This window comes from Anabrus simplex, chromosome 4, assembly GCF_040414725.1.
Source record: "Anabrus simplex isolate iqAnaSimp1 chromosome 4, ASM4041472v1, whole genome shotgun sequence".
In the NCBI taxonomy this organism is placed as follows: Eukaryota; Metazoa; Arthropoda; class Insecta; order Orthoptera; family Tettigoniidae; genus Anabrus; species Anabrus simplex.
In genome coordinates, this window is record NC_090268.1 from 202,327,368 (window position 1) to 202,353,743 (window position 26,376).

At 44.5% G+C, this 26,376-nt stretch overlaps 1 protein-coding gene across 1 annotated transcript in view; it reads left to right on the forward strand.

Moving 5' to 3' along the window:
- The window catches only part of Dhc36C (Dynein heavy chain at 36C), a 911,918-nt gene that overhangs the window by 375,845 nt on the left and 509,697 nt on the right, over positions 1-26,376 (forward strand). Inside the window, exons 24-26 of the mRNA XM_068227203.1 lie at positions 7,036-7,211; positions 7,296-7,447; positions 20,080-20,227. Of these exons, the coding sequence (XP_068083304.1) occupies positions 7,036-7,211; positions 7,296-7,447; positions 20,080-20,227 (476 nt within the window). The remainder of the gene's footprint in view (positions 1-7,035; positions 7,212-7,295; positions 7,448-20,079; positions 20,228-26,376) is intronic.

The following is a 26,376-nucleotide window of genomic DNA, read 5'->3' on the forward strand; positions in this document are numbered from 1 at the left end:
TAGAATGTTTTTATTTGTGCTTGTACTGAACGATTTATTTATGTTTTGCAGTGACAGGCACAACACATTTCAATTGCAGCAATGGTTGTCGAATATAAATAAATTTAATGCATAGGCAACTTAGATATGAGTATGACATGGAATGCAGTAAATTTTGACGTAATAAGAAAAGCCTTGAAAAATAAAAAAAGATGTGCATTTATATATGCAGTAGATATACAGTAATCACAGGCAGACCTGTAGTCTTACTGTATCGGTACTTTTGCGTTATAACTGACGAAGGTCTATGTACTCAACAAGTATTGAAGTATCACACTACAGTCTTCTGGGTATAATGGCAGTTACATAAACAAAAAGTTAAATGGCTATTGTACGAACTGGTACAACAAAAGCAATTACAAGGCAACACAATAAATGACTCCGTATACATTACATCGGGCAAACTCCCCGTCAATAACTGATAGTAAACAAAAACAATCTTTGGTCTATTCGAAACATTAAAAAATAATGAAAAGTAAACCGAAACAAAACACAATTATCAACAGGCACCATACTTTTTGTTTTGCTAATTGCTTTACGTCGCACCGACTCAGATAGGTCTTATGGCGACGATGGGATAGGAAAGACCTAGGAGTTGGAAGGAAGCGGCCGTGGCCTTAATTAAAGTACAACCCCAGCATTTGCCTGGTGTGAAAATGGGGAAACCACGGACAACCATCTTCAGGGTTGCCGACAGTGGGATTCGAACCCACTATCCCCCGGATGCAAGCTCACAGCCGCTCGCCTCTAACGCAAGGCCAACTCGCCCGGTGCAAACGTTTTCATAAACATTTCAGAAAACGTAAACTGGCTAATACAACTTGGAAATTACAAAGGAGAGAGATGAGGAAGAGTACGCAAAGTGTAGCACCGGTTCTTTTCGACAGCTAAGCGGCCGGCAAGCGCGGGGAGAAGGGAAACGTGCGGTGGCGAACCAATTGGAGCGGGGAGGGGAGGAGGTTCAGAGGCGTGTCTCCAGGTACGCAGTGTGCCAGCTTAGCATTGGCCAGCAGGTATTCATGGCTGATCGCGCGCAATTTGAAATGTCGCAACTTTTAGGCCCCGTAGTTGACGCCCTAATGAATGCTGGCACCCAAAATTGATGCCGACATCATTTTTACGTGTACCTGAATGTGTTTTTCAAGTTTCATCGCAATTGGCGACTTACCCATTGCCGATGTTTCCTTGTTAGTATCGGATAGAAATGAAACGATGTCTTACTCTACAAATGTTTCTTTCACACTGTCGTCATTTTGTCACTGCAGTTTACATATGTTGTTCACCTCCCAGCATGCACTGCGTCACAACCAATCAAGGAGCATGGACACATTGCGTGAAGACTGTATAATTGTTTCTCCACTATGCTCCTTGTGAAGAGTTTTAAATGATAGGTATCCTAATATTAATGCACGTACCGGGAGGTACACCTCAACACCGCTCATTTAAAATAACCGCCCTAATAAACTCCTCTATTGAGCAAAAGGTGAAACTGATACTACAAGAACTTGGAACGTTAATCAGAAGATGTCACCACTGAAATATTAAGTAATTGTTTTGTTGTGAAGTTTCCTAAACTGACTGAATTTCTCCTTGTTTTGTTTTGCTATACATCAAGAAGTTTGGACATTTTTCCACAGATGACACTACCAAAAAACTATGATCTTGCACCCTGGTGCAAGGTGAAAGAACTTAAAGAAGTTTCATATTCCTAGGTTTTCCATAACTGATCTATGTTCATTTATTTTTGGGTTGGCAATAATTCCTTTTCTTTCCGCCATTTTTGAATCTAGCCAATCACGAATTTTTGTAATTAATTTTCAACCAGTCCCGTATTTCTTGTTCACTTCGTGTTAACCAATAAAAATTAAGTGGGTGTGTCCTGATTAGTCTTGAATGCTCCCGAACCTTCTCCGAGGGTTTATAAACTGCGGCTTTTCACGTTTCCTGGTCAGTTGATCACCGTCTTGATAAGTGTGTGTAAGGCAGGAGGCGGGGCTGCCCCTTTCTTCGGTCAGCAGGACATCTATAAGGTAATGGCCACATAAAATCATTCTTTCTTGTTACCTCCTCAGTTTTATTCGAGGGAAGGTCCGACTCTTTAATTATGAGCGGGTTCTACCCTCTTTCTTCCTACTATCATATATCATGAAATTCTTTTCATCTTATCTTCCCTGATGACGTTGACGTCAGGCAGTGCATCCGGTTATAAAAATCTCTCTTGACAGATTCATCTCACCACAAACCCGACACCGTAGAGAAACGGGCCAAGCAATGGACACTCGTTGGGTTATAACGTCATTCACCCTTAGCTAGCTGTCCGCATTTCGAATCACCCACGATGTGACGTCACAGCTCTGTCAGGAGAAGGCCTGCGCGTTCGGTTATGTGAAGATAAACATGCATTTTTAAATCGCCCGTGCTTATTACGCCACTCCTCCAAGGGGATATGGCAAAGAGTCTGTGTGAGGTTAGGTTACCGTTCGTGGCAAAGATTATCACCCACGCTGCGGCGTCACAGGTCTGTCAGGAGAAGGGCTGCGCGTTGGGCTATGTAAATATATCCATTTTTAAATCTCCCGCGCTTATTACGTCACAGCTCCGTCACTTATCCAAGGGAAGATGACAAACGGCCTGTGTGAGCTTAGGTTAACGTTCGTGGCCAAGGTCAGATTAGCACACGTGTTAACCACACCTGCAAGTCGCCTCAGTAGTCCGGCCCCTCCAAGGGGAACCCGTAAATTGTCTGAGGTTAGGTTAGCGTTCCTCATAAGGAGGTTAGGTTAACACGTCATCATGGCGTCATAACCTCAACTAGCACTCACCGAAGCGATTGGACTCCTCCAAGGGGAGCCGATAAAGAGACTGTGTGTGGAATTAGTTTGGCGTTCGTGCGCAAGGTTAGGTTAACACGTCAAAAAAAGACGACTTCGCCTCATCTGCAGGTCACCTAACCGATTTGTGGCTCCTCCAAGAGCGCCCGATCGATTCGGCTCCTCTAAAAGTTCCATTACCTTTCCGACTCGTCTCCTCCGATTGGGTCCGTCCGATTCGGTAGCTCCAAAGTGACCCGTGAGGTTATCATTGTCCTCGTACGTAAGGGTATGACGTCATAACCTCACCTAGGGTTCAAAAGCACTCCACTTCATTCGCTGACCAATAGGCCCTTCCAGTGTAGTTTGTGAGGTTAGGTGTGTTCTCGCACGTAAGGTTATGACGTTATTCCGCGTGTTAACGTCACCGAGAGTTCATTGAACCCGGGTACGAACCTACATAGGTACACTACTTGGGGTCAAGAACCCAATAGATACACTAATAGGGGTCAATGACCTCGCGGGAGAATTGCTGACTCAGCACCCATTGCTTTGCCCATCTACTCACTAAGAAGTTGAATATTTTGAAGTTTCTTAGCGGCACTACTTGGGGGCCTGATCCACGGCGTTCTTACGATTTTATAGGGCACATAATTTGTCCAGACTACGGCAATATAGCATATGGATCAGCAAGGCAAAGCGTCGTTGCTAAACTTAATAGCATCCACCCCAGCAGGGTTATGTTGTCAACGGGAATATTTCGTAACCCCTTTTGCTAGTCTGCTCGCTGAATCTGATGTGCTGCCTTTACACCTGAGGCGGTAGAAGACGCTTTTGTTCTATGCTGCACATTTGTGACAGATGCCACTACACCTAAGCTATCGTTGAGTATTCCACAATGGAAACCGTCGGATGTACGCCGCTTATTCAAAAGCAACGCGGCCGTTTGGAATACGCTTGGATAGCAGTTACAGATTATTTGATGTACCTTCGGTTCTCTGTCTTGCCAGGCAACCAAGTGGGGTGCCTCCGTGGATAATATGACAACCTGAAATGATCCTGGATCTGCGTATTGGCCCAAACGAAAACATGGAGCCCTCGATTTATCGGGGCCTCTTCCTGTCCGTTGTTGGCCGGTATCCAGATTCAGTCAACGTTTACAGGGATGGTTGAAGGCTGAAACGTATGTGGGCTGTCGACCATAACAGGTATAATTTTCCTTTACCAAAAGTCTGTAGTGTGTACACGGCAGGGCTCTATGCTATGTGTGAAGCTCTGCGGTACCCGCTGTCCGATGAGCGCCGGCACATTCCGCTGTGCACCGACTCCTTTAGCCGTCTACAATCTATTGATACCTGTTCCCCTCGGCACCCTCTGGTGCAGCGAATCCAGGACAAGCTGACCGGCTGTTCGGTTGCCTGCGCCAGGATCACGTTAATGTGGCTCCCAAGTCACATGGGTGTAGTGGGAAATGAGATAGCTAATAAGGCTGCCAAGGGGGCTGTTACATTCCCACCGTTGCCTTACAATGTTCCACCAAGTGATATTCGCTCTCAGCCGAGACATTTGGTTTTGTCCCACTGGGAGATGAAGTGGTAGGCCACTACTTCTAAAGAGGCTGAGAGCGATAAAAGGCACAACTAAGGCGTAGAGGACTTTTATCGCGTATAAACGTAGTGTTTAAAATTTGTCTTTCTATTATTGTTTACTACGTTTTATTAAACAGACGCTGTTTTAGTTTGTGTTTGTATATATGAATGCGTTTTTAAAAATATTAATGTGCAGGATATATTATTGCATTTTAAGGCAATGTTTTAATCTGCCATAATCTATCATCTGTTTTTTTTAACCGAAAATAAGACATTCCGAATTAGAGCCACTGATTAATATAAACTTTCAGTCATTGTTCATCATTCTCTGTTGTAAATTCTAGTCAGTGGATACGTTTTAAACTTTTAATTATCATATCATATGTCGTCCATCTGGTTCCATTAGGGGCTGATTACCTTAGATGTTAGCCCCTTCAAACCACAAGCCCACGAACCTGCTACGCAGGCGTAGCAGGGGGAGAGGTGATACTCCCACGTGGCGCGTCCCAGGTGGCGGATAGGGGGGTCCTAACCGGCTTGCCGGCGGACTTGAGGGAAATAAAATACCTCTCCCGGACCAAACACCCCCCCTGTGGGTGGGGGAGGCACACGAAGAATTCACCCTCGGTATCCCCTGCCTGTCGTAAGAGGCGACTGAAAGGGGCGACCAAGGGATGAATGAATTAGAACCATGCAACTACTCTTGATTCGTACCATCATGCGGGGAACACCATGGGTTGCATGTACTTGCGAGTAGTGTCACTAACTTGGTACGAAATAGATTTGTGATTCGTTGCAGTAAAAAGCCTGGCCGGGTGGATTCCAGTACCCGTGCCTTGTACCCATGTGGGCAACACCTCGGGTCTGGGCGTTGCCTGTGAGTTGTACCACTATATGAGCGACACCGTGGGTCTGCGTTGCCTGTGATTAGTACTCACCATGTGAGGAACACCACGGGGCCCTTGGGACCGGCACCCGTGACTAGTACACCTAGGTGAGGAAACTCATTGGTGTGCGTTGGCTGTAGGTGGCGCCATTGTGTGCAAAACACCATAGGTCTGCGTTACCTGTGCGAAGTAAAATACTTGTGAATAGTACCATCTTTTGTGGAACACCGTGAGTCTTCGCCACTTCTGATTAATACCCCAACATGAAACATACCATGGTTCTATTTTACTCGCGACATGTACCATTCTGTGGGGCCTTAGACTTGGATTTTGCACCAACTTTAGACACCAAGCATCATTGTGCTTTATAAGTGGTTCCTTGGTCGGTAATAATGTTATTTTCGATCTCTATTGAGTCCGATCCACTGGTTTTTGTTTTGTTTGTTTTGTTTTGTGTTTTGTTGGGTTCCTGTCCATCCATTCATTCTTCATGACATATTTTATTTTCATTTTGGTCAGTGGATGCCTTTGACATTTTTTGTTCCTCCATTTCGTACCATTAGGGGCCGATGACCTTCGATGTTAGGCCCCTTAAAACAACAAGCATCATCATCATCAGTCTTGAGCTTGGCCTGGGGGTTTCCAGTCCCCGTGCGTCGTACCCTTGTGAGCAACACCGCGGGTCTGGGCGTAGCCTGTGAGTTGTACCACTATTTGAGCGACACCGTGGGTCTGCGTTGCCTTTGATTAGTATCCACTATGTGAGGAACACCACAGGGCCCGTGGGACCGGCATCCGTGCCTAGTACACCTAGGTGAGGAAACTCATTGGTTTGCGTTGGCTATGAGTGGCGCCATTGTGTACGAAACACCATAGGTCTGCGTTACCTGTACGAAGTACAATACTTGTGAGTAGTACCATCTTGTGTGGAACACCGTGAGTCTTCGCTACTTCTGATTAGTACCGCAACATGACAAGTACCATGGTTCTACTTTATTCGCGACATGTACCATTATGTGGGGCCTTAGACATGGATTTTGCACCCCTTTAGACATCAAGCACCATTGTGCTTTATGAGTGGTCCCATGGTCAGTAATCAGTTATGTATGATCTTTGTTTGAGTCTGGTCCACTGTAGTTTGTTTGTTTGTTTCCTTTTTTTTTCTTTTTTTTGTGGGGTTCATGACCATCCATCCATTCTTCCTGTCATTAATTTTTTTTTTTGGTCAGTGGATGCAATTGACATTTTTGTTCTTTCATTTCGTACCATTAGGGGCCGATGACCTCGATGTTAGGCCCCTTTAAAGAACAAACATCATCATCATCTTCAAACAACAAGCATCATCATCGTCTTCATCATGAGATACAATAACCATCAACTCTTCAGCTTTGAATTGCGAACTTCAGGTTTTATCTCAATGCCATAAACCCATTTACAAAAGCAACGTGAGACATGACTTTCAAGGTACAGTATATTTTTTCCGTGCAAAGTAATCTATAACTGTAATACAAACTTTAACAACTGGCATGGCCAAAATAATAAAAAAAGTAGTAAAGTATGTATTTATGCGCCCTATAGAATAAGGAGAAATATGCTCAGACACATCTAATTAGTGTTAAAATCCAACAAACGTAAAACGGTAAATGGGGGTGAATGATATTTCCTCACAATCCGATCACTATTCATCAGTGCCATTTTTGTCATTCCTAGGTGTGTATGGCCCTCCTCTGGGAAAGATCTGCGTTATTTTTGTGGATGATGTAAATATGCCGATTAAAGAAGTCTATGGCGCCCAACCTCCCATAGAGCTTCTACGCCAGTGGTTGGACCATTGGACGTGGTACGACAGGAAGGATGTGACGCCTATCAAACTCATAGATATACAGGTAAGTATGGTTTCTATTCATTTGTAACTTAATTTGCTTAAATTGTTCTTAGTAATAAAGGATATTTGTAATTTTCTTTTACAGCTAGTGTGTGCGATGGGTTCGATTGGTCAAGGCGGGAATGTCCTAACACCCCGGTTTTCACGTCATTTCAATGTTCTTTGCATTGATGAGTTTAATGAGGATACTATGACGACTATTTTCAGCAAGATTATGTTGTGGCATCTTGATACTAGGTATGTAATATATTTTAAGTGGGTGAAATTTGTAAGGGTCACTACCCAAAGTGTACACTCTATTTTTGATTAAATTATTGTCACTGAAAATACTTTCAAAGTGATGAACAACGATACTCATTTTGTCAAATAAACTATATATCCTTAAATAAGAAATCATGTAGATAAAATCCGCCTTTGACTGCTTTGCACCAGGGTCGCCTAAGTGCGGCCAGTATCCAGTATTGGGGAGATAGTGGGTTCGAATCCCACTGTTGGCAGACCCGAAGATTGTTTTCCGCGTTTCCCATTCTCACGCTGTGGTTGTACCTTAAGGCCACGGCCGCCTTCTACACCTAGTCCATTCCTGTCCCATCGTCACCATAGGACCTATGTGTGCCGGTGCGACGTAAAGCAACTTGTAAAAACACTTTGCACCAGGGCTGAATAACCTTTTCGTGTAGTGGGGAGTACTTGACTCTAGGCTATGAAGGTGCGGCTGCCGTTCTACTATAATAATAATAATAATAATAATAATAATAATAATAATAATAATAATAATAATAATAATAAAGGAGACATTCACAGACACTTCATCTCAACTTAAATTCATGGGTGAAATCTCAGAACCATTCGAGATAAAAACGGGTGAGACAAGAGGACTCCCTTTCACCACTGCTGTTCAATTGTATCCTGGAAAATGTCACCAGAGGTTTGAGATCAAGAATGACCAAAAGAGAACAACAGAACGGCTTGAAGGTGTGATCATATTCGACTGCGTAGCTTTCGTGGATGATGCTGTACTAACTGATAATCTACACTCATCCGCAAAACAAGTAGAGAAATAAAAATATGGCCGTCAAAACTGGTTTAAGAATACCTTTGGGAAAAAAACTGCCTATATGTAGGCTACTCAGAGAAAATTGATCTCGCAGACCGAATCGAAACCAAAATTTGGGAAATCCACCGTGTTCAGAAATTCCAGTACCTGCGAAAAATTCTTACCCTGAATGGAAATGAGAAAGGAGGTACCCCCGGTGGATGCGGGACGCAGATGAAAAATACACGCACGGTACCCCCTGCATGTCGTAAGAGGCGACTAAAAGGGGCCCAGGGGCCCTCAACTTGGGAGCGTGGGTTAGCGACCACGGAGCCCTTAGCTGATGCCTGATATTGCTTCTATTTACTTGTGACAGGCTCCTAAGTTTCATCTATCCTGTCCGACCTCCCTTCGCCAACTCTTGTTCTTTTCCGAGTCCGACGGTATCAGAGCATTCGAGGCCTAGGGAGTCTTTCATTTTCACACCCTTCGTGGCCCTTGTCTTTCTTTGTCTGGTACTTCATTTTTCGAAGTGTCGGATCTCTTCTTTTCCTTTTCTCTCTCTGTCTCTAGGGACACTATGACCTTGATGTCGGTATGGGGGTAGAGGTGAAAATCGAGAAGCACTAAACCCTCAACTCCTGCAAGGGAGTTATGTTCCGCTGGGATTTGGTTAAGTCTTCCGATGATACCGATTCAAAATTTTTGATGTGTGTGCTGCTCGGAGGTGGGCCTTTCACGCGTGCGATTATGCCCGAAAGCCCGCACTTGTGACCACCCAGAGATCGGCGGGTGGGAGCGTCATGTACACTTGCAGTAGTATCCGCCTGACAACACAGGTCACTGCACAGCCGAATGTGAGAAGGACATATTATTATTCTTTTTTTTTTTACTTTTTCTCTGCATTTATTGCTTTGTACACGCTATGGGTACATGCTATTGCAGGTGACTGGAGGAAGGGAGTCCTAGTGCTCATTGCCTCAGTCATCCCGTATTGGGCATCGTCCAACATCGGACCAGGTGGATATTGGCCTGGCTGCTTGGTTCGGCTACAGAGACCTGTGACAGTATTAACAGTATAGAACCTCCCCAACAACCTTTTTGATTTGGGATAACTATCGAAATTCGTGTCAACCGGCTTTAAGCCAAAGAACTCTTAATTATTTCACGTAAAGCGGCGTTCGTTCTCGCATTGTGTATGTGCAATGCCTCGGCTTAGTTGCGCACGCGCTGGGAGCTCCCTGATGAGACTGGACTGCCTAGCGTGCCCAAGCGTTAGTTCGAACTGAGAAGCCATGATGTGTAGATGTGGAAACGTTTTCTGCGCTGTGACGTGGGATCTTACACTAGAGCCTGGGTGAATTTCACCTTCAATGGGGATTCTTACCCGGTCGTGTTTGTGGTTGACCTTCTACCATATGCTCCAACTACTTTATTTTTCATAAAAAGCTTCTTCTGAATTCTTCGTGGAGAGACTGAGTTGAGTCGCCTCGTGGTAACACTATCAACAATGACCAAGTTTGAACTTTAGAAATATTGGTGTCTGGAAAAGGTATGTGCCTATGAAATTATTTCCTGATACCCAATGAAGATAAGCGTTTTGACCAAGTTTGAACTTTAGAAATATTGGTGTCTGGAAAAGGTATGTACCTATGAAATTATTTCCTGATACCCAATGAAGATAAGTGTTCGCCTATGCCAAAAGTACTTTAATCAGGTCGAGCACAATAATAATAATAATAATAATAATAATAATATCATCGAATTCGGACTTGACGTCGTGAGTGTTCATGTATTTCCATGCGTTTCTGAATGATGCGTTCTACTAACCAATTATTCCTCGGAGCGTGGAAAATGCACGGTGAACTGGTTGGAAAAATTTAATTTTAAATTTAATAATTTCGTTTTTGACCTGTATTGTAATATTTTCTTGTGAACCAAGGTGGCTTTTCCAAGGTATTGAGCTTATCACCTTTTTTCTTTCTGGGGTTTCCTGTCTGTAATTCAGTGTGCTTTTCTGCTCTGATTTGTATGTTTTCGTACCGCTATGTGTTTTTCGGGATATATTTTTTCCTTGCTGGGGGTTCTATTCCTTCTCGCTCGGGAAGGAGGCTTTGCGTTGTTTTGTGTTACCTTAGCAACATGTTGTTGATTTGATTGTTGTTGGGAATTGGATTGAGTGAACCGATACACGTGCATTTTGCGTTGTTCTCAGTTGATGTTATTGGTTTTGGTGGAATTTGTTGGTGATATTTGTTTTTTTGCGTTAATCCATTTTCGCCACCTATTTATGTTTGTTTGGGGCGCGTGTTTAAATTTCTCTGATAAATTATTACTTATATATTGAAAGGCCCCTTGGTGGTAATGGTGCTAATTACTCGAGGTGACGAAAGCGAAGTGATCTCCTGAGCATCTAGCTGAACCGTAGTCTTGTTTTCTTGAATTAACATTTAGTTTAGTTTATTTTATACTGCCACGAACCTGCTACGCAGGCGTAGCAGGGGGAGAGGTGATACTCCCACGTGGCGCGTCCCAGGTGGCGGATAGGGGGGTCCTAACCGGCTTGCCGGCGGACTTGAGGGAAATAAAATACCTCTCGCGGCCCAAACACACACCCCCTGTGGGTGGGGGAGGCTGACGAATAATACACCCACGGTATCCCCTGCCTGTCGTGAGAGGCGACCAAGGGATGATTGAATTAGAACCATGAACTTACTTTTGATTCGTACCATCACGCGGGGAACACCATGGGTTGCCTGTACTTGCGAGTTGTACCACTATGTTCGGTACGAAATGGGTTTGTGTTTAGTAGTAGTCATGAGCGTGGCCTGGGGGTTTCCAGTACCCGTGCGTCGTAACCGTGTGAGCACCACCGCGGGTCTGGGCGTAGCCTGTGAGTTGTACCACTATATGAGCGACACCGTGGGTCTGCGTTGCCTTTGATTAGTATCCACCCTGTGAGGAACACCACGGGGCCCGTGGGACCGGCATCCGTGCCTAGTACACCTAGGTGAGGAAACTCATTGGTTTGCGTTGGCTATGAGTGGCGCCATTGTGTGAGAAACACCATAGGTCTGCGTTACCTGTACGAAGTACAATACTTGTGAGTAGTACCGTCTTGTGTGGAACACCGTGAGTTTCGCTACTTTTGATTAGTACCCCAACATGCCAATACCATGGTTCTACTTTACTCGCGACATGTACCATTCTGTGGGGCCTTAGACATGGATTTTGCACCCCTTTCGACATCAAGCATCATCGTGCTTTATGAGTGGTCCCTTGGTCAGTAATCAATTATGTATGATCTTTGTTTGAGTCTCATCCACTGTATTTTGGTTGTTTCCTTTTTTTTTTTTGTTGTATTCATTCTTCATGGCGACATTATTATTTTTTTTGGTCAGTGGATGAATTTGACATTTTTGTTCTTTCATTTCGTACCATTAGGGGCCGATGACCTCGATGTTAGGCCCCTTTAAACAATAAGCATCATCATCATCATATTTTATACTGGTGATCGATCACATTTTATGTTAGTTATTAATAACTTTTGGTAGAAAGGTATGGAGGTCAACATGTTATCTGATTTGTTTTTTTTTTGCAAATCATTTTACTATTCTCAATTAATTTAAAGTCAACATATTATCTAATTTATTTTGTTGAAAATCATTTTACTATTCTCAATTAATTTAAAGTCAACATATTATCTGATTTATTTTGTTGCAAATAATTTACCATTCTCAATTAATTTAAAGTCAACGTGTTATCGGATTTATTTTGGATGCAAATCAGTTCTCTATTTTCCCAATTAATTTAATGTTTTCCTGTTACCGGGTTTATTTTCTGGCAAACCATTTTTCTTTTCCCTATTAATTCAAAGTTTTCATAGGATTTCACTTCCGTTAGGATTTTTTTCTCTTGAAGTTGTCATATCTAATTCCTTATAAATTAACGTTATCTTGTGTCACCAAGGTGTTATTTTTCATTTCACGGTTTTCAGTGGAGCACTGCCACCGTCCCCTTCTGGTATTTGGGACCACGGCCTTAAGCCGCTTCCCTTCTCTGTTTCCGGTAAGTGTTTTTTCTCCTTGTGGTGATTTTACGCTGTGTTATGTTTGTTTTTACCCGACCGTGTTTGGGTCTCTTTCTTGTATTCGCATTAACTCCCTTTGGGGGCGAATACACTACCAACCTTCTCACATGGGGGCATTACACCTAGGTGTGTAAGGTTTTTCTGCCTATCGTCCAAAGTGCTGGTTTGGTGGCCTGGAGAACGGTGTCGGTCAGAGACCTTGATCGGACTGAGTGGCATTCGGGAAACTCCGCAGCGCCTTGGCGCCTTGCAAGGACACGTCCCCTGGGCCAGACAATGTCCACAACCAGATATTGAAACACCTTAGCAAGGATAGTCTATTATATCTCCGAGTGTTCAACCGAATCTGAATAGAGGGTGAGTTTCCATCTCGGTGTCAAGAGGGCATAGTCATTCCTGTCCTCAACCATGACAAAAAAATTAGTATGCAGGAAGCTATAGACCTATTTGTCACACTAACTGCTTGTGTAAGCTATTTGAGAGGATGGTAAATAGCCAACTTGTGTTGCGCCTGGAGAAACAAGGACTTTTGTCCAAGTACCAATGTACCCCCTGCGGGTGGGGGACGCACATGTAGAATACACCCGCGGTATCCCCTGCCTGTCGTAAGAGGCGACTACAAGGGGCGACCAAGGGCTGACTGAATTAGAACAATGAAACTAATTTTGAATTGTACCATCACGGGGGGAACGCCATAGGTTGCCTGTACTTGCGAGTAGTACCACTAAATTCGGTACGAAATAGGTTTGTGATTAGTAGCAGTAAAAGCCTGGCCTGGTGGATTCCAGTACCCGTGCGTCGTACCCATGTGTGCAACACCGCGGGTCTGAGCGTAGCCTGTGAGTTGTACCACTATATAAGCAGCACCGTGGGTCTGCGTTGCCTGTGATTAGTACCCACTATGTGAGGAACACCACGGGAATACCGGCGCCCGTGTTTAGTACACCTAGGTGGGGAACCTTCTCGGTTTGCGTTGGCTATGAGTTGCGCCATTGTGTGAGACACACCATAGGTCTGCGTTACTTGTACGTATTGCAATACTTGTGAGTAGTACCATCTTTTGTGGAACACCGTGAGTCTTCGCTACTTCTGATTAATACCCCAACAGGACACATACCATGGTTCTATTTTACTCGCGACATGTACCATTCTGTGGGGCCTTAGACGTGGATTTTGCACCCCCTTTAGACACCAAGCATCATTGTGCTTTATAAGTGGTTCCTTGGTCGGTAATAATGTTATTTTTGATCTGTATTGAGTCCGATCCACTGGTTTTTGTTTGTTTGTTTTGTGTTTTGTTGAGTTTCTGTCCATCCATTCATTCTTCATGCCATATTTTCTTTTTCTTTTGGTCAGTGGATGCCTTTGCAATTTTTGTTCTTTCATTTCGTACCATTAGGGGCCGATGACCTTCGATGTTAGGCCCCTTTAAACAACAAACATCATCATCATCATCAAGTACCAATGTGGTTTTCCAGCCGCTCGCTCGACCACTGACCACCTGGTACGCCCGAAGAGTTCTATCTATGATGTTTTTCTCCACAAACAGCATTTGGTGGCTGTTTTCTTTGACTTAGAAAAAGGCCTATGTCCCCACATGGCGATATGGTATCATTTTAGTCCTGCATCAATGGAGATTTCGAGGTAACTTGCTGGTATTAATTGCGATTTTTTTGTCCCTCCGTCTATTTCATGTCAGAGTTAGGAGGGCATACTCGCAATACCACGTTCAAGAAAATGGTGTCCCACAGGGAACGGTTCTTATGTCACTCTGTTTGCGATTGCCCTAAATGGTACTGTCGCTGCTGCTGGTTTAACAGTAACGCCGTCGCTATATGTGGACGATTTTGCTCTGCACTATAGCTCGCGTAATATGTCAGTCGCACAGCGGCAATTACAGCAAGCTATTAGGAGAGTGGAACAGTGGACCTTAAAACATGGCCTTCAGTTTTCCACCGCAAAGACCTCTGTTGTCCACTTTTTTCCGGCAACGCACTCTTTACTCACATCCTGAGCTTTATTTAGCAAATGCCGCTCCTCCCGTAGTTGACACTTATCGATTTCTTGCGCTCCTTTTCGATAGCAAATTAGCGTGGGAACTACACGTGCGGCAGCTAAAAGTGCAATGCACCAAGAAGCTGAATCTCTTGAAGTTTCTTAGCAGCACCAATTGGGGGGCTGACCGCACGGTACTCCTACGATGCTATAGGGTACATATTTTATCCAGGTTAAACTATGGCAGTGAAGCATATGGCTCAGCAAGACAAAGCGTCCTTGTGAAACTGAATAGCATCCACCACAGCGGGGTTAGATTGGCGACGGGCGCTTTGCGAACAAGCCCCATTACAGCCTGCTCGCTGATTTTGGTGGGCCGCCTTTACACCTGATGCGCCTACAAATCCTTCTGTCGTGTGCTGCAATTTGCGACAGATGCCACTTCACCCAAGCTATCCTTGCGTATTCAAGAATGGCAACCTTTTGCTGTACACTGCTTGTCCTCGAGCAACGTGTCCGGTTGGAATACACTTGGATAGCAGTCAGATTGTTCGGTGTACCTTCTGTTCCCTGTCTTGTCAGACAAGCAAGTGGGGTATCTCTGTTGATAATACGACGCGTTGAAATAATCCTGTATCTGCACACTGACCCGAAGGTAAGCACGGACCATTTGAGTTGTCGGAGGCTCTTCCTGTCCGTTGTTGACCGCTATCCAGGTACAGTCGTCGTTTACACGGATGGTTCGAGAACAGACGCGGAAGTGGGCTGTGCGTTCGTTGTCGGCACTGATAAGTTTTATTGCTCTCTCGGAAAGCTGTAGTGTGTACACAGCGGAGCTCTATGCTATCCGTGAAGCTCTGCGGTACGCACTGTCCTTGCCCGATGAGGGCAGACATTTTCTTCTGTGTACTGACTCCTTGAGCTGACTACAGTCTATTGATAACTGTTTCCTTTCGGCATTCTCTGGTGCAGCAGATTCGGGACCTGATGGCCAGGAGTTCGGCACCAGCATCGCGTTTATCTGGCTCCCAAGCCCCATGGGTGTCGAGGGAAACGATTTACCAGATGGGACTGCCAAGGAGGCAGTTTCACTGCCCCCGTTGCCTTACAAGGTTCCAGCAAGTGATATTCGCTCTCAGCTGAGGCATTTGGTTATGTCCCATTGGGAGATGGAGTGGCAGTCCACTCCACTTCCCAATAAGCTGAGAGCGATGAAAGGTATAACGAAGGTATGGAGGACATCCCTTCGTGATCGCCACAAGTACACATCCTTATGGAGTGCGTGTACCTGGTAGATCTGTGCCATAGGCTGACATTCCCGAGTAGCATCTCGCTCATCTTGCGAGATGACGAGCAGTCAGCAGACCTCGTCTTCCGCTTTATAATAATAATAAATTTTATTGCGCACAATGTGCAAAATTTACATATTACATCAATTAAATTACAATTCGCTTAAGGAGCACTTTGTTCAGAGCAAAATTGCTTCAGAGAGACTGTTCTCTTCATGCACTTCATTACGTGATATGTATCACACTGTTCTTTGCACAGTACACATACACACTCCTGGCTGGCCCGGTGGTAGGACTTCTTGGCACAGATACGGTGATGAAAGCCGTGTATTGCAAAGCGTGTCACCAAATGTCTCAACTCATATTCCTCTTTCATCCAATCCTTACGCTTGGATAGCAGTTATGAATTGTTTGACGTACCTTCGATTCCTTGCCTTGTCAGACAACCAAGTGGGGTACCTCCGTGGGTTGTGCGACGACCTGAAATCATCCTGGATTTGCACACTGGCCCGAAAGGAGACACGGACCCTTCGATTTATCGGAGGATCTACCTGTCCGTTCTTGGCCGCTATCCAGGTTCAGTCGTCGTTTACACGGATGGTTCACGGACAGATACGAAGGTGGGCTGTGCGTTCGTTGTCGACAATGATCGGTTTCTTTTTGCTCTCCCGGATACCTGTAGTGTGTACACGGCAGAGCTCTATGCTATCTGTGAGGCTCTGCGGTACGCACTAGACAATGAGCGCCGACACTTTCTTGTGTGTTCTGACTCCTTGAGTTCGCTTCAGTCTATTGATACCTGTTTCCCTCGACACCCTCTGGTGCAGCAGATCCAGGACCTGCTGGCCGGGTGTTCGGATGCCGGCACCAGAATTACGTTTGTGTGGCTCCCCAGCCACATGGGCATAGAGGGAAACGAGTTAGCAGATCAGGCTGCCAAGGAGGCAGTTACACTGCCCCCGTTGCCTTTCAAGGTTCCAGCAAGTGATATTCGCTCTCAGCTGAGACATCTGGTTATGTCTCATTGGGAGATGGAGTGGCAGGCCATCCCACTTCCCAATAAGCTGAGAGCGATAAAAGGAACAACGAAGGTATGGAGGACTTCCCTTCGGGCTTCGCGGAGGGAAGCCGTGGTATTATGTCGCCTTCGGATCGGCCACGGTATCTTGACGCACTCCCATCTACTGAACGGAGAACCCCCTCCGGTGTGTACCTGCGGCGACCATCTTACCGTGGTACACATCCTTACGGAGTGCGTGGACCTGGTCGATCTGCGCCGTAGTATTAACCTTCCGAGTACTATCTCCCTTATCTTGCGCGATGACGAGCAGTCAGCAGACCTCGTCATCCGCTTTATGAGGGATAGCGGTCTGTTTTATCGTGTGTGATGTCGTCCTTTGTCCTAGTGTTGTTTATGTCAGTTGCGCTTTTATTTCATTGACTTCATTTTATTTTGTGTTGCGCATTTTAATGTGTTATTTGAACGTCTAACGTAAATTATGTGTTAATATCTGTATTACTGGGTAATGCCTTATTCCTTCAATTTCCTGTACTTTCTCTTATTTTAATAGAACATAAGGCATTGCGTATTAGATCCACTGACTGTTTTAATCTCACCCTCATTTTTCTTCATCACCATTCTTTTTTAACTCTAGTCAGTGGATACTTTTTAAAATTTTAACTTCATGTCTCATGTCATTCATTTCGTTCCATTAGGGGCCGATGACCTTCGATGTTAGGCCCCTTAAAACAACAAGCATCATCATCATCATCTTTCATCCAATCCTTATTTATCAGTGCGTCTGTACTGTAAAAGCTTTCCTCGATCGAGTCCCTTTTCTCCCGTAGTTCTCGTAACAGCTCCTCGTATGCCGGAGTTGGCTGTAGAGGCATTTGTAATCTTAAATCCTCTATCAAGAAGGTTTCCCGTGCTAAGACATATACGTACCGGGATCGGGTGAATTTAGATACCCCTAGGACCTTCTTAAGGTATCTCGGTTTCATGCTTTCCAGATCTCGTAGCTTGTTACATGATAGGTACTCCCATATTACTTCTAATCCGTATGTGAGCGTTGGTAGCACCTTGACTTGGAAAAGTTTCATGGCCGTCTCCAGCGACATTCTTTGCAGATGTTTGATTTCACTTATGCTTCTAAGTGCAGCAGCTAATCTCTTCTTTATGTGTACTGAGAAGGTCGTCCCGGAGACTTGTAGTGTGATCCCTAGATACGTGAACTGGTTTATCGGTGTTAATGTGTGTCCCCCACATACAATGTAGTCCCCTTTCGATAAGCGTCCTCCTCTCCTGAATACCATTAATTCTGTCTTCTTTAAATTCATCCTTAGCTCGTTGTCATCCGCCCATTGCGTGACAAGCTCCATTCCGTTTTGCAAATCTTTTATGTTATCAGCGGCTAATGCCATATCATCCGCATATATGTATATGCTTACATTTTGTGCTCCCTCTTTGATTTTTGTAGGGAGATCCTGGGTCAGCGCATTGAACAATAAAGGGCTCAAGGGGTCCCCTTGTAGCACTCCGATGGTCTGATCTATCCAGTCTGATTGGGATACCCCGTCACTGATTTGCACTTGGTTTGCCGCTAGTATATTAGCTATTAAATTCGTCATATCCGATCGTCCGACGAGGCTTTCCAGTTTCTCGATTAATTTCTTTCTATTGACAGTGTCAAATGCTTTGGTGTAATCAATGAAGATTACATACTTCTTCCCGTGGGCTTGTGTTCTTTCTTGTATGTCCTTTAGCAGGCAGCTCGCCGCTATCAGGGTGGATCTCGCTTTCCGGAATCCAAATTGTTCATCAGGTAACAGTGGTTCCATCAGGTTACTTATTTTCTTTGCTAATAGTTTGGTGAGTATTTTAAATGCCACCGACTCCAGGGCTATCCCTCTGTAAGATTCTGGTTTGCTTGTGTCCCCTTGTCCTTTATATAGCATCTTTATGACTGCCTTCCGCCATGCATTAGGTATGTTACCAGATTCCACGCATTTGTTCATTAGCATTGTCCACACTGGTTCTAGGTACGGTAATGTAGCTTTTAGATGCTCTGCGCAAAGTCCGTCTATTCCCGTTGCCTTGTTTACCTTGCTTGTTGAGATGGCCTTTCTCACTTCCTCACTTGTGAAGATTGTAGTTCTTTCTATCACTTTCCTCTCCTCTAACTTAGGTCTGGTTTCCTTAAGGGCTAACACACCTCTCATATGATTCTCCCAGGTCTCCATGGGTATGTCTGCTGGAAATCGCGGCTGCCGTGGTCTGAGTGCCTTATAAGGGTTCTTCTCAGCATCCTTTACAAGCTTTTCGTCTTCCTTTGCCCTAAATTCCCGTTTTTTCAGCTTTAGTAGCGCCTTGAATTTCCTCCTCGCTGTCTGGTAGCATTCCAGGTCTCTTTTGTCTTTCGTTCTCCTAGCTATGTGCAATTTTTCTAGTGTAATTCGCCTTTCAATGTAACACTCCCTGTCGAACCATTTTTTCGCTTTCCTGGTGTCCTCCCTTGGTGCATTTCCTTCTTCGACGAATTCCGTTATTCCTGCTATGGCCTCATCCAGATTTCCCTCGCTGATATCTTGTAGTATGCGTGGTATCTTACTAGTGTTCTCCTGGAGCATATGTGGGTCCAACCTTCTTTGTATCCTTTGTATCCGCTTTATAAGGGATAGTGGTCTTTTTTCTTATCGCGTGGAATAATGTTCTTTTTCTTAGTTTATTCGTGTTAACTGCGCTTTGGAACCGTTGATTATATTGAAATCATTCATTCTTGATCAGCAAGTTTTTAATTCTGGTCAGGAGATGAATTTTGGAATTTTAAGTTGTCTTTATATTTCATCTCATTTCATAACCATGGGGGCCGATGACCTAGATGGTAGGCCCCCTTTAAAGAACCAGATCGTCGTCATCCTCGACGTTTGTCAGTCTGGGGAAGACAGAAACTGCATGGCACGTGTCGTTCAAACAATCCAGCTTTCTTGGAATGGACAGACTTGACCCACGCAGCACATGCAAACTTAGCTGTCGAGAAAGAAAGTGCCTGGTCCGTAGTTCTTACAGTTGCTGGATGTGTTCTCCTGGCTTGATCCCCGTGAACGTGCGTAGTAATATTCCTGTCTCTTTCATTCTGACAGAATTACAATGTTTTCTAAAAGTAAGAGACCGACAAGCTGAACCACATGGTATTTGACAACAGGGTTGAAGTCCAACTGCCACCTTCCAAGTGAGGTATAATTTGTGATAAACATGCACGTGAGAAAGGCCTCTACGTGGCGTATCTTGGAAATAAAATTTTTAGCAGGTCGGCTAACTTTCTCGATACTGAACCTCCTCAAGTTTCGTTAATACTCTTGAAATGAAGGCTTTTGCGACCATTGGTTTAAAGACATCACAGTTTGGAAGACATGGAAGCTCACTCTGCTGTAATAAACTTTTTTCTCTTTTCAACAGGGGATTCAGTAAGGATTTTGACCCGTGTATTGTTGAAATTGTAGGAGGAACTTTGGCAGTTTTTAAACAGGCAAGAGCTAATTTGCTGCCAACTCCTGCCAAGTCCCACTATCTCTTCAACTTACGAGACTTCTCCAGGGTTATTCAGGTAAGTTCCTTATATTGAGTGGTCCTCAGTATTTTAAGTGTAATATAGTATATAAAATTCAAACCCAGCATACGTAGTTCGATTTTGATTATTATTATTATTATTATTATTATTATTATTATTATTATTATTATTATTATTATTATTATTATAGATAAGGACATGGCTTATCTCCATTACTGTTCCGTTTTCTGCTAGAGAAAGAAACACACGCAATGGTACTCAGTAAGCGAGTTAAAGATAACATTCACATAAAATGTTTGGCTTCTGCAGATGATCTGGTAATTCTATCCAACAATAGTCAAGGAGCAAATCAGTCCCTGGAAAACCTTCGTGCAATTGCATCTACAACTGGACTACAAATCTCATATGAGAAATCTCGGTACTTAGACAAACGCTGGTAACTCAGTTTGGTAAAATCTCTCACGTAAACAATTTCGATCCGGATTAAATCGGAAGCAAACAGGGAGAGAATTTCTAAACTACAAACACGAACCTAATACGCTGGCGCAGCAGGGGGAGAGGTGTTAGTTCCACGTGCCGCGTCCCAGGTGGCGGATAGGGGGGTCCTCACCGGCTTGCCGGCGGACTTCAGGGAAATAAAATACTTCTCGCGAAGCAAACACACTACCCCCTGCGGGTGTGGGACGCACATGTAGAATACACCCGTGGTATCCACTGCCTGTCGTAAGAGGCGACTAAAAGGGGCGACCAAGGGATGATTGTCTTAGAACCATGAAACTACTTTTGATTAGTACCATCACGCGGGGAACACCATGGGTCGCCTTTACTTGCGAGTAGTACCACTATATTAGGTACACCAGAGGTTTGTGATTAGTAGTAGCAGAGTGGCTCACTGTGGGTTTCCAGTACCCGTGATTAGTATCATTGTGGGAAACATCACGGATCTGGGCGTTGCCTGTGATTAGTACCACTCTATGAGGAACACCACGGGAATACCGGTGACAGTCTTTAGTACACGAGGTGAGGAACACCTTCGGTTTGCGTTGCCTATGAGTGGCGTCGTTTTGTGAGAAACCACGAACCTGCTACGCAGGCGTAGCAGGGGGAGAGGTGATACTCCCACGTGGCGCGTCCCAGGTGGCGGATAGGGGGGTCCTAACCGGCTTGCCGGCGGACTTGAGGGAAATAAAATACCTCTCGCGGACCAAACACACACCCCCTGTGGGTGGGGGAGGCTGACGAATAATACATCCACGGTATCCCCTGCCTGTCGTGCGAGGCGACTAAAAGGGGCGACCAAGGGATGAATGAATTAGAACCATGCAACTACTTTTGATTCGTACCAGCATGCGGGGAACACCATGGGTTGCATGTACTTGCGAGTAGTATCACTAATATGGTACGAAATATGTTTGTGATTCGTTGCAGTAAAAAGCCTGGCCTGGTGGATTCCAGTACCCGTGCGTTGTACCCATGTGGGCAACACCGCGGGTCTGGGCGTAGCCTGTGAGTTGTACCACTATATGAGCGACACCGTGGGTCTGCGTTGCCTGTGATTAGTACTCACTATGTGCGGAACACCACGGGGCCCTTGGGACCGGCACCCGTGACTAGTACCCTAGGTGCGGAAACTCATCGGTTTGCGTTGGCTGTAAGTGACGCCATTGTGTGTGAAACACCATAGGTCTGCGTTACCTGTACGAAGTACAATACTTGTGAGTAGTACCATCTTTTGTGGAACACCGTGAGTCTTCGCTACTTCTGATTAATACCCCAACATGACACTTACCATGGTTCTATTTTACTCGCGACATGTACCATTCTGTGGGGTCTTAGACGTGGATTTTGCACCCCCTTTAGACACCAAGCATCATTGTGCTTTATGAGTGGTTCCTTGGTCGGTAATAATGTTATTTTCGTTCTCTGTTGAATCCGATCCACTGGTTTTTGTTTTTGTTTGTTTGTTTTGTGTTTTGTTGGGTTCCTGTCCATCCATTCATTCTTCATGACATTTTTTATTTTTATTTTGGTCAGTGGATGCCTTTGTAATTTTTGTTCTTTCATTTCGTACCATTAGGGGCCGATGACCTTCGCTGTTAGGCCCCTTAAAACAACAAGCATCATCATCATCATTTTGTGAGAAACACCTTAGGTATGCGTTACCTGTGCGACGTACAATACTTCTGAGTAGTACCATCACATGTGGAACACCGTGAGTCTTCGCTACTTTTGATTAGTACCCCAACATGACAAATACCATGGTTCTACTTTATTAGCGATAAGTACCATTCTGAGGTGCCTTTGACTTGGATTATGGACCCCTTAGACATCAAGCATTCTCGATTCAGGATTGTGGTTTATAAGTGGTCCCTTGGTTAGTAATACTATTATTTATGATCTGTTTTTGAGTCGGATCCACTGGTTTCTTTTGGGTGCATGTTCATCCATTTATTCTTCATGACATTTTTTATTTTGGTCAGTGGATGATTTTTGAATTGTTTGTCATTTCATTTCGTCTAACCGGCTAGCCGGGGGACTTAAGAGAAATAAAATACCTCTCGCGGACCAAACACACAACCCCATGTGGGTGGGGGAGGCAGACGAAGAGTACACCCACGGTATCCTCTGCCTGACCTAAGAAGCGAATAAACGAGGCGACCAAGGGATGATTGGATTAGAACCATGAAACTACGTATGATTAGTACCACCACGCGGGAAACACCATGGGTCGCTATTACTTGCGCGTAGTACCACTATTTTAGGTACCAAATTGGTTTGTGATTAGTAGCACGCAGGAGCACCGCGCGGTCAGGCTTTTACGGTACCTGTGATTAGTAGCACTATATGAGGGACACCAGGGTTTTGGCTTGCCTATGATTAGTACCCACTATATAAGGAACACCACGGGATAGTGCGAGTCCTGGTGGTTAGTACACTTGCGTAATGAACATCATAGGATTGCGTTTCCTGTAAATGGCGCCGCTATGTGCGGAACACCATAGGTCTGTATTACATGTGCGAATTTCATAACCTGTGAGTAGTACCATAATGTGTGGAATACCGCGAGTCTACGATACTTTTGATTAGTACCGCACCATGACAAATACCATGGTTCTACTTTCCAGGCGATAAGTACCATTATGAGAGGCCGATAACCTATACTTTGGACCCCTTTAGCTTGCAAGCATCACCGATTCAGTATTGAGCTATAGAAGCAGTCCCTTGGTCAGCATTATTGTTGTTTTCCGTCTGTTTCTGAGACTGAGGCATTGCGGATCGGCTCCACTGGTTGTTTTAAATTCATATCCATCCGTTCATTTTTCGTCCTCACGCTTTGAATTCTGGTCAGTGGAGGATTTTGGATTTTATTTTTTCATTGCATTTCGTCTCATTTCGTACCATCAGGGGCCGATGACCTAGATGTTAGGCGCCTTAAAACAACAATCATCATCATCATCATCATCATCATCTGTGGTCCGTATCACCGTGTGTATTCCTCTGAGACGGGGTTTGGGCGCACGCTGCGCGAACTAGTGTCCCTGCGACGAAAGGTGTCGTACGCTGCGCTGGAATTTGTTGGTTCTCCTGTATTCAGAATGGGCCAGCGTTACCTACGAGTAGAACTACTATATGAAGAACACCATGGGTGTACATTGTCTGTGATTAGTTCCACTATTTGAGAAACATCACGGGAATATCGGCGCCTGTGTTTATGTCACTATGTGAGGAGCACCAGAGTTCTGCGTTGATTGGGAGTGGTCCCTTGATGTGAGGAACACCATGAGTGTACGTTTCCTGTGATTAGCACCACTATAGCACGAACACCAGGGTTCTGGTTTACCAGTGATTAATACTATTATGAGGGACCGGTGACCTGCATTTTAGACGCCTTTGAACAACAAGCATCATCTCATAAAATATGTAATTGTGTATTGGATGTGTTACGGGGATAATGTGGTTTACAGGGGTAAAAGAAGGTGCGGGCATGAATGGGTGGGTATACGAAAATCGAAAGCTTGATTTGAAACTCTAAAATTGTCAGTTTTATTTCTTCCCTTCAACTTTCCTTTATTTCTTTTCAGATCTTAAATATTTACACCATGAGTCTTCGCTACTTTTGATTAGTACCCCAACATGACAAATACCATGGTTCTACTTTTCTCGCGACATGTACCATTCTGTGGGGCCTTAGACATGGATTTTGTTACCCCGTTTAGACATCAAGCATCATTGTGCTTTATGAGTGGTCTCTTGGACGGTAATACTATTATTTACAATCTTTTTTTTGAATCTGATCCACTGTTTTTTTGTTTTTTGTGGAGTTCATGTCCATCCATCCATTCATTCTTCATGACATTTTTTATTTTATTTTGGTCAGTGGATTAATTTGAAATTTTTTGTTATTTCATTTCTTACCATTAGGGGCCGATGACCTCGATGTTAGGCCCCTTTGAGCAACAAGCATCATCAAGCATCATCATCCGACCTCCCTTGGTCCACTCTTGTTCTTTTCCGGCCGCGACGGTATTAAGAGCATTCGAGGCCTAGGGAGTCTTTCATTTTCACGCCCTTCGTGGCCCTTGCCTTTCTTCGTCCGTTACTTGATTTTTCGAAATGACGGATCCCTTCTTTCTTTCTCCTTTTCTCTCTCTTTACCCCCTGTGGGTGGGGGACGCAGACGAAAAATACACCCACGGTATCCCCTGCCTGTCGTGAGAGGCGACTAAAAGGGGCGACCAAGGGATGATTGAATTAGAACCATGAAACTACTTTTGATTAATACCATCACGCGGGAAACTCCATGGGTTGCCTGTACTTGCGGGTGGTACCACTATATTAGGTACGAAATAGGTTTGTGATTAGTAGCAGTAGGCCTATAGAGCCTGGCCTGGTGGTTTTCCAGTACCCGTGCGTCGTACCCATGTGAGCAACACCGCGGGTCTGGGCGTTGCCTGTGAGTTGTACCACTATATGAGCGACACCGTGGGTCTGCGTTGCCTGGATGGAGTGGCAGGCCATTCGACTTCCCAGTAAGCTGAGAGCGATCAAAGGAACAACGAAGGTATGGAGGACTTCCCTTCGGGATTCGCGGAGGGAAGCCGTGGTATTATGTCGTCTTCGGATCGGCCACGGTATCTTGACTCACTCGCATCCTTTTAAAGGAGAACTCCCTCCGGTGTGTACCTGCGGCAACCATCTTACCGTGGTACACATCCTTACGGAGTGTGTGGACCTGGTCGCTCTGCGCCGTAGTCTTAACCTTCCTTGTACAATCTCCCTTATCTTCCGAGATGACGAGCAGTCAGTAGACCTCTTCATCCTCTTTATGAGGGATAGTGGTCTGTTTTATCGTGTGTGATAATGCCCTTTGTCCTAGTGTTTTTTGTGTCAATTGCGCTTTTATCCCATTGACTGCATTTTAGTTTGTGTTGCATATTTTGATGTGTTATTTTAATGTCTAACGTAAATTATGTGTATATATCTGTAATACCAGTCAATGCCTTATTCCTTAGTTTTCCTGTATTTTTGATTATTTTATTAGAAAATAAGGCATTGTGTACTAGATCCACTGATTATTTTAATCTCACCCTCATTTTTCTTCATCACCATTTTTTTAAACTCTAGTCAGTGGATACTTTTTAAAATTTTAACTTCATATCTCATGTCGTTCATCTCGTTCCATTAGGGGCCGATGACCTTCGATGTTAGGCCCCTTCAAACAACAAGCATCATCATCATCATCATCATCATCACTGCGTTGCCTGTGATTAGTACCCACTATGTGAGGAACACCACGGGAATACCGGCACCCGTGATTAGTACATCTAGGTGAGGAACCTCATCGGTTTGCGTTGGCAATGAGTGGCGCCATTGTGAGAGAAACACCGTAGGCCTGCTGTACCTGTACGACGTACAATACTTGTGAGTTGTGCCATCATGTGTGGACCACCGTGATTCTTCGCTACTTTTGATTAGTACCCCAACGTGACAGATACCATGGTTCTACTTTGTTAGCTATAAATACCATTCTGAGGGGCCTTAGACCTTGATTTTTCACCCCTTTAGACATCAAGCATCCTCGATTCAGGATTGTGCTTTATAAGTGGTCCCTTGGTTAGTAATATTTTTATTTATGATTTTTTGAGTCGTATCCACTGGGTTGTTTTTTGGGTTTATGGCCATCC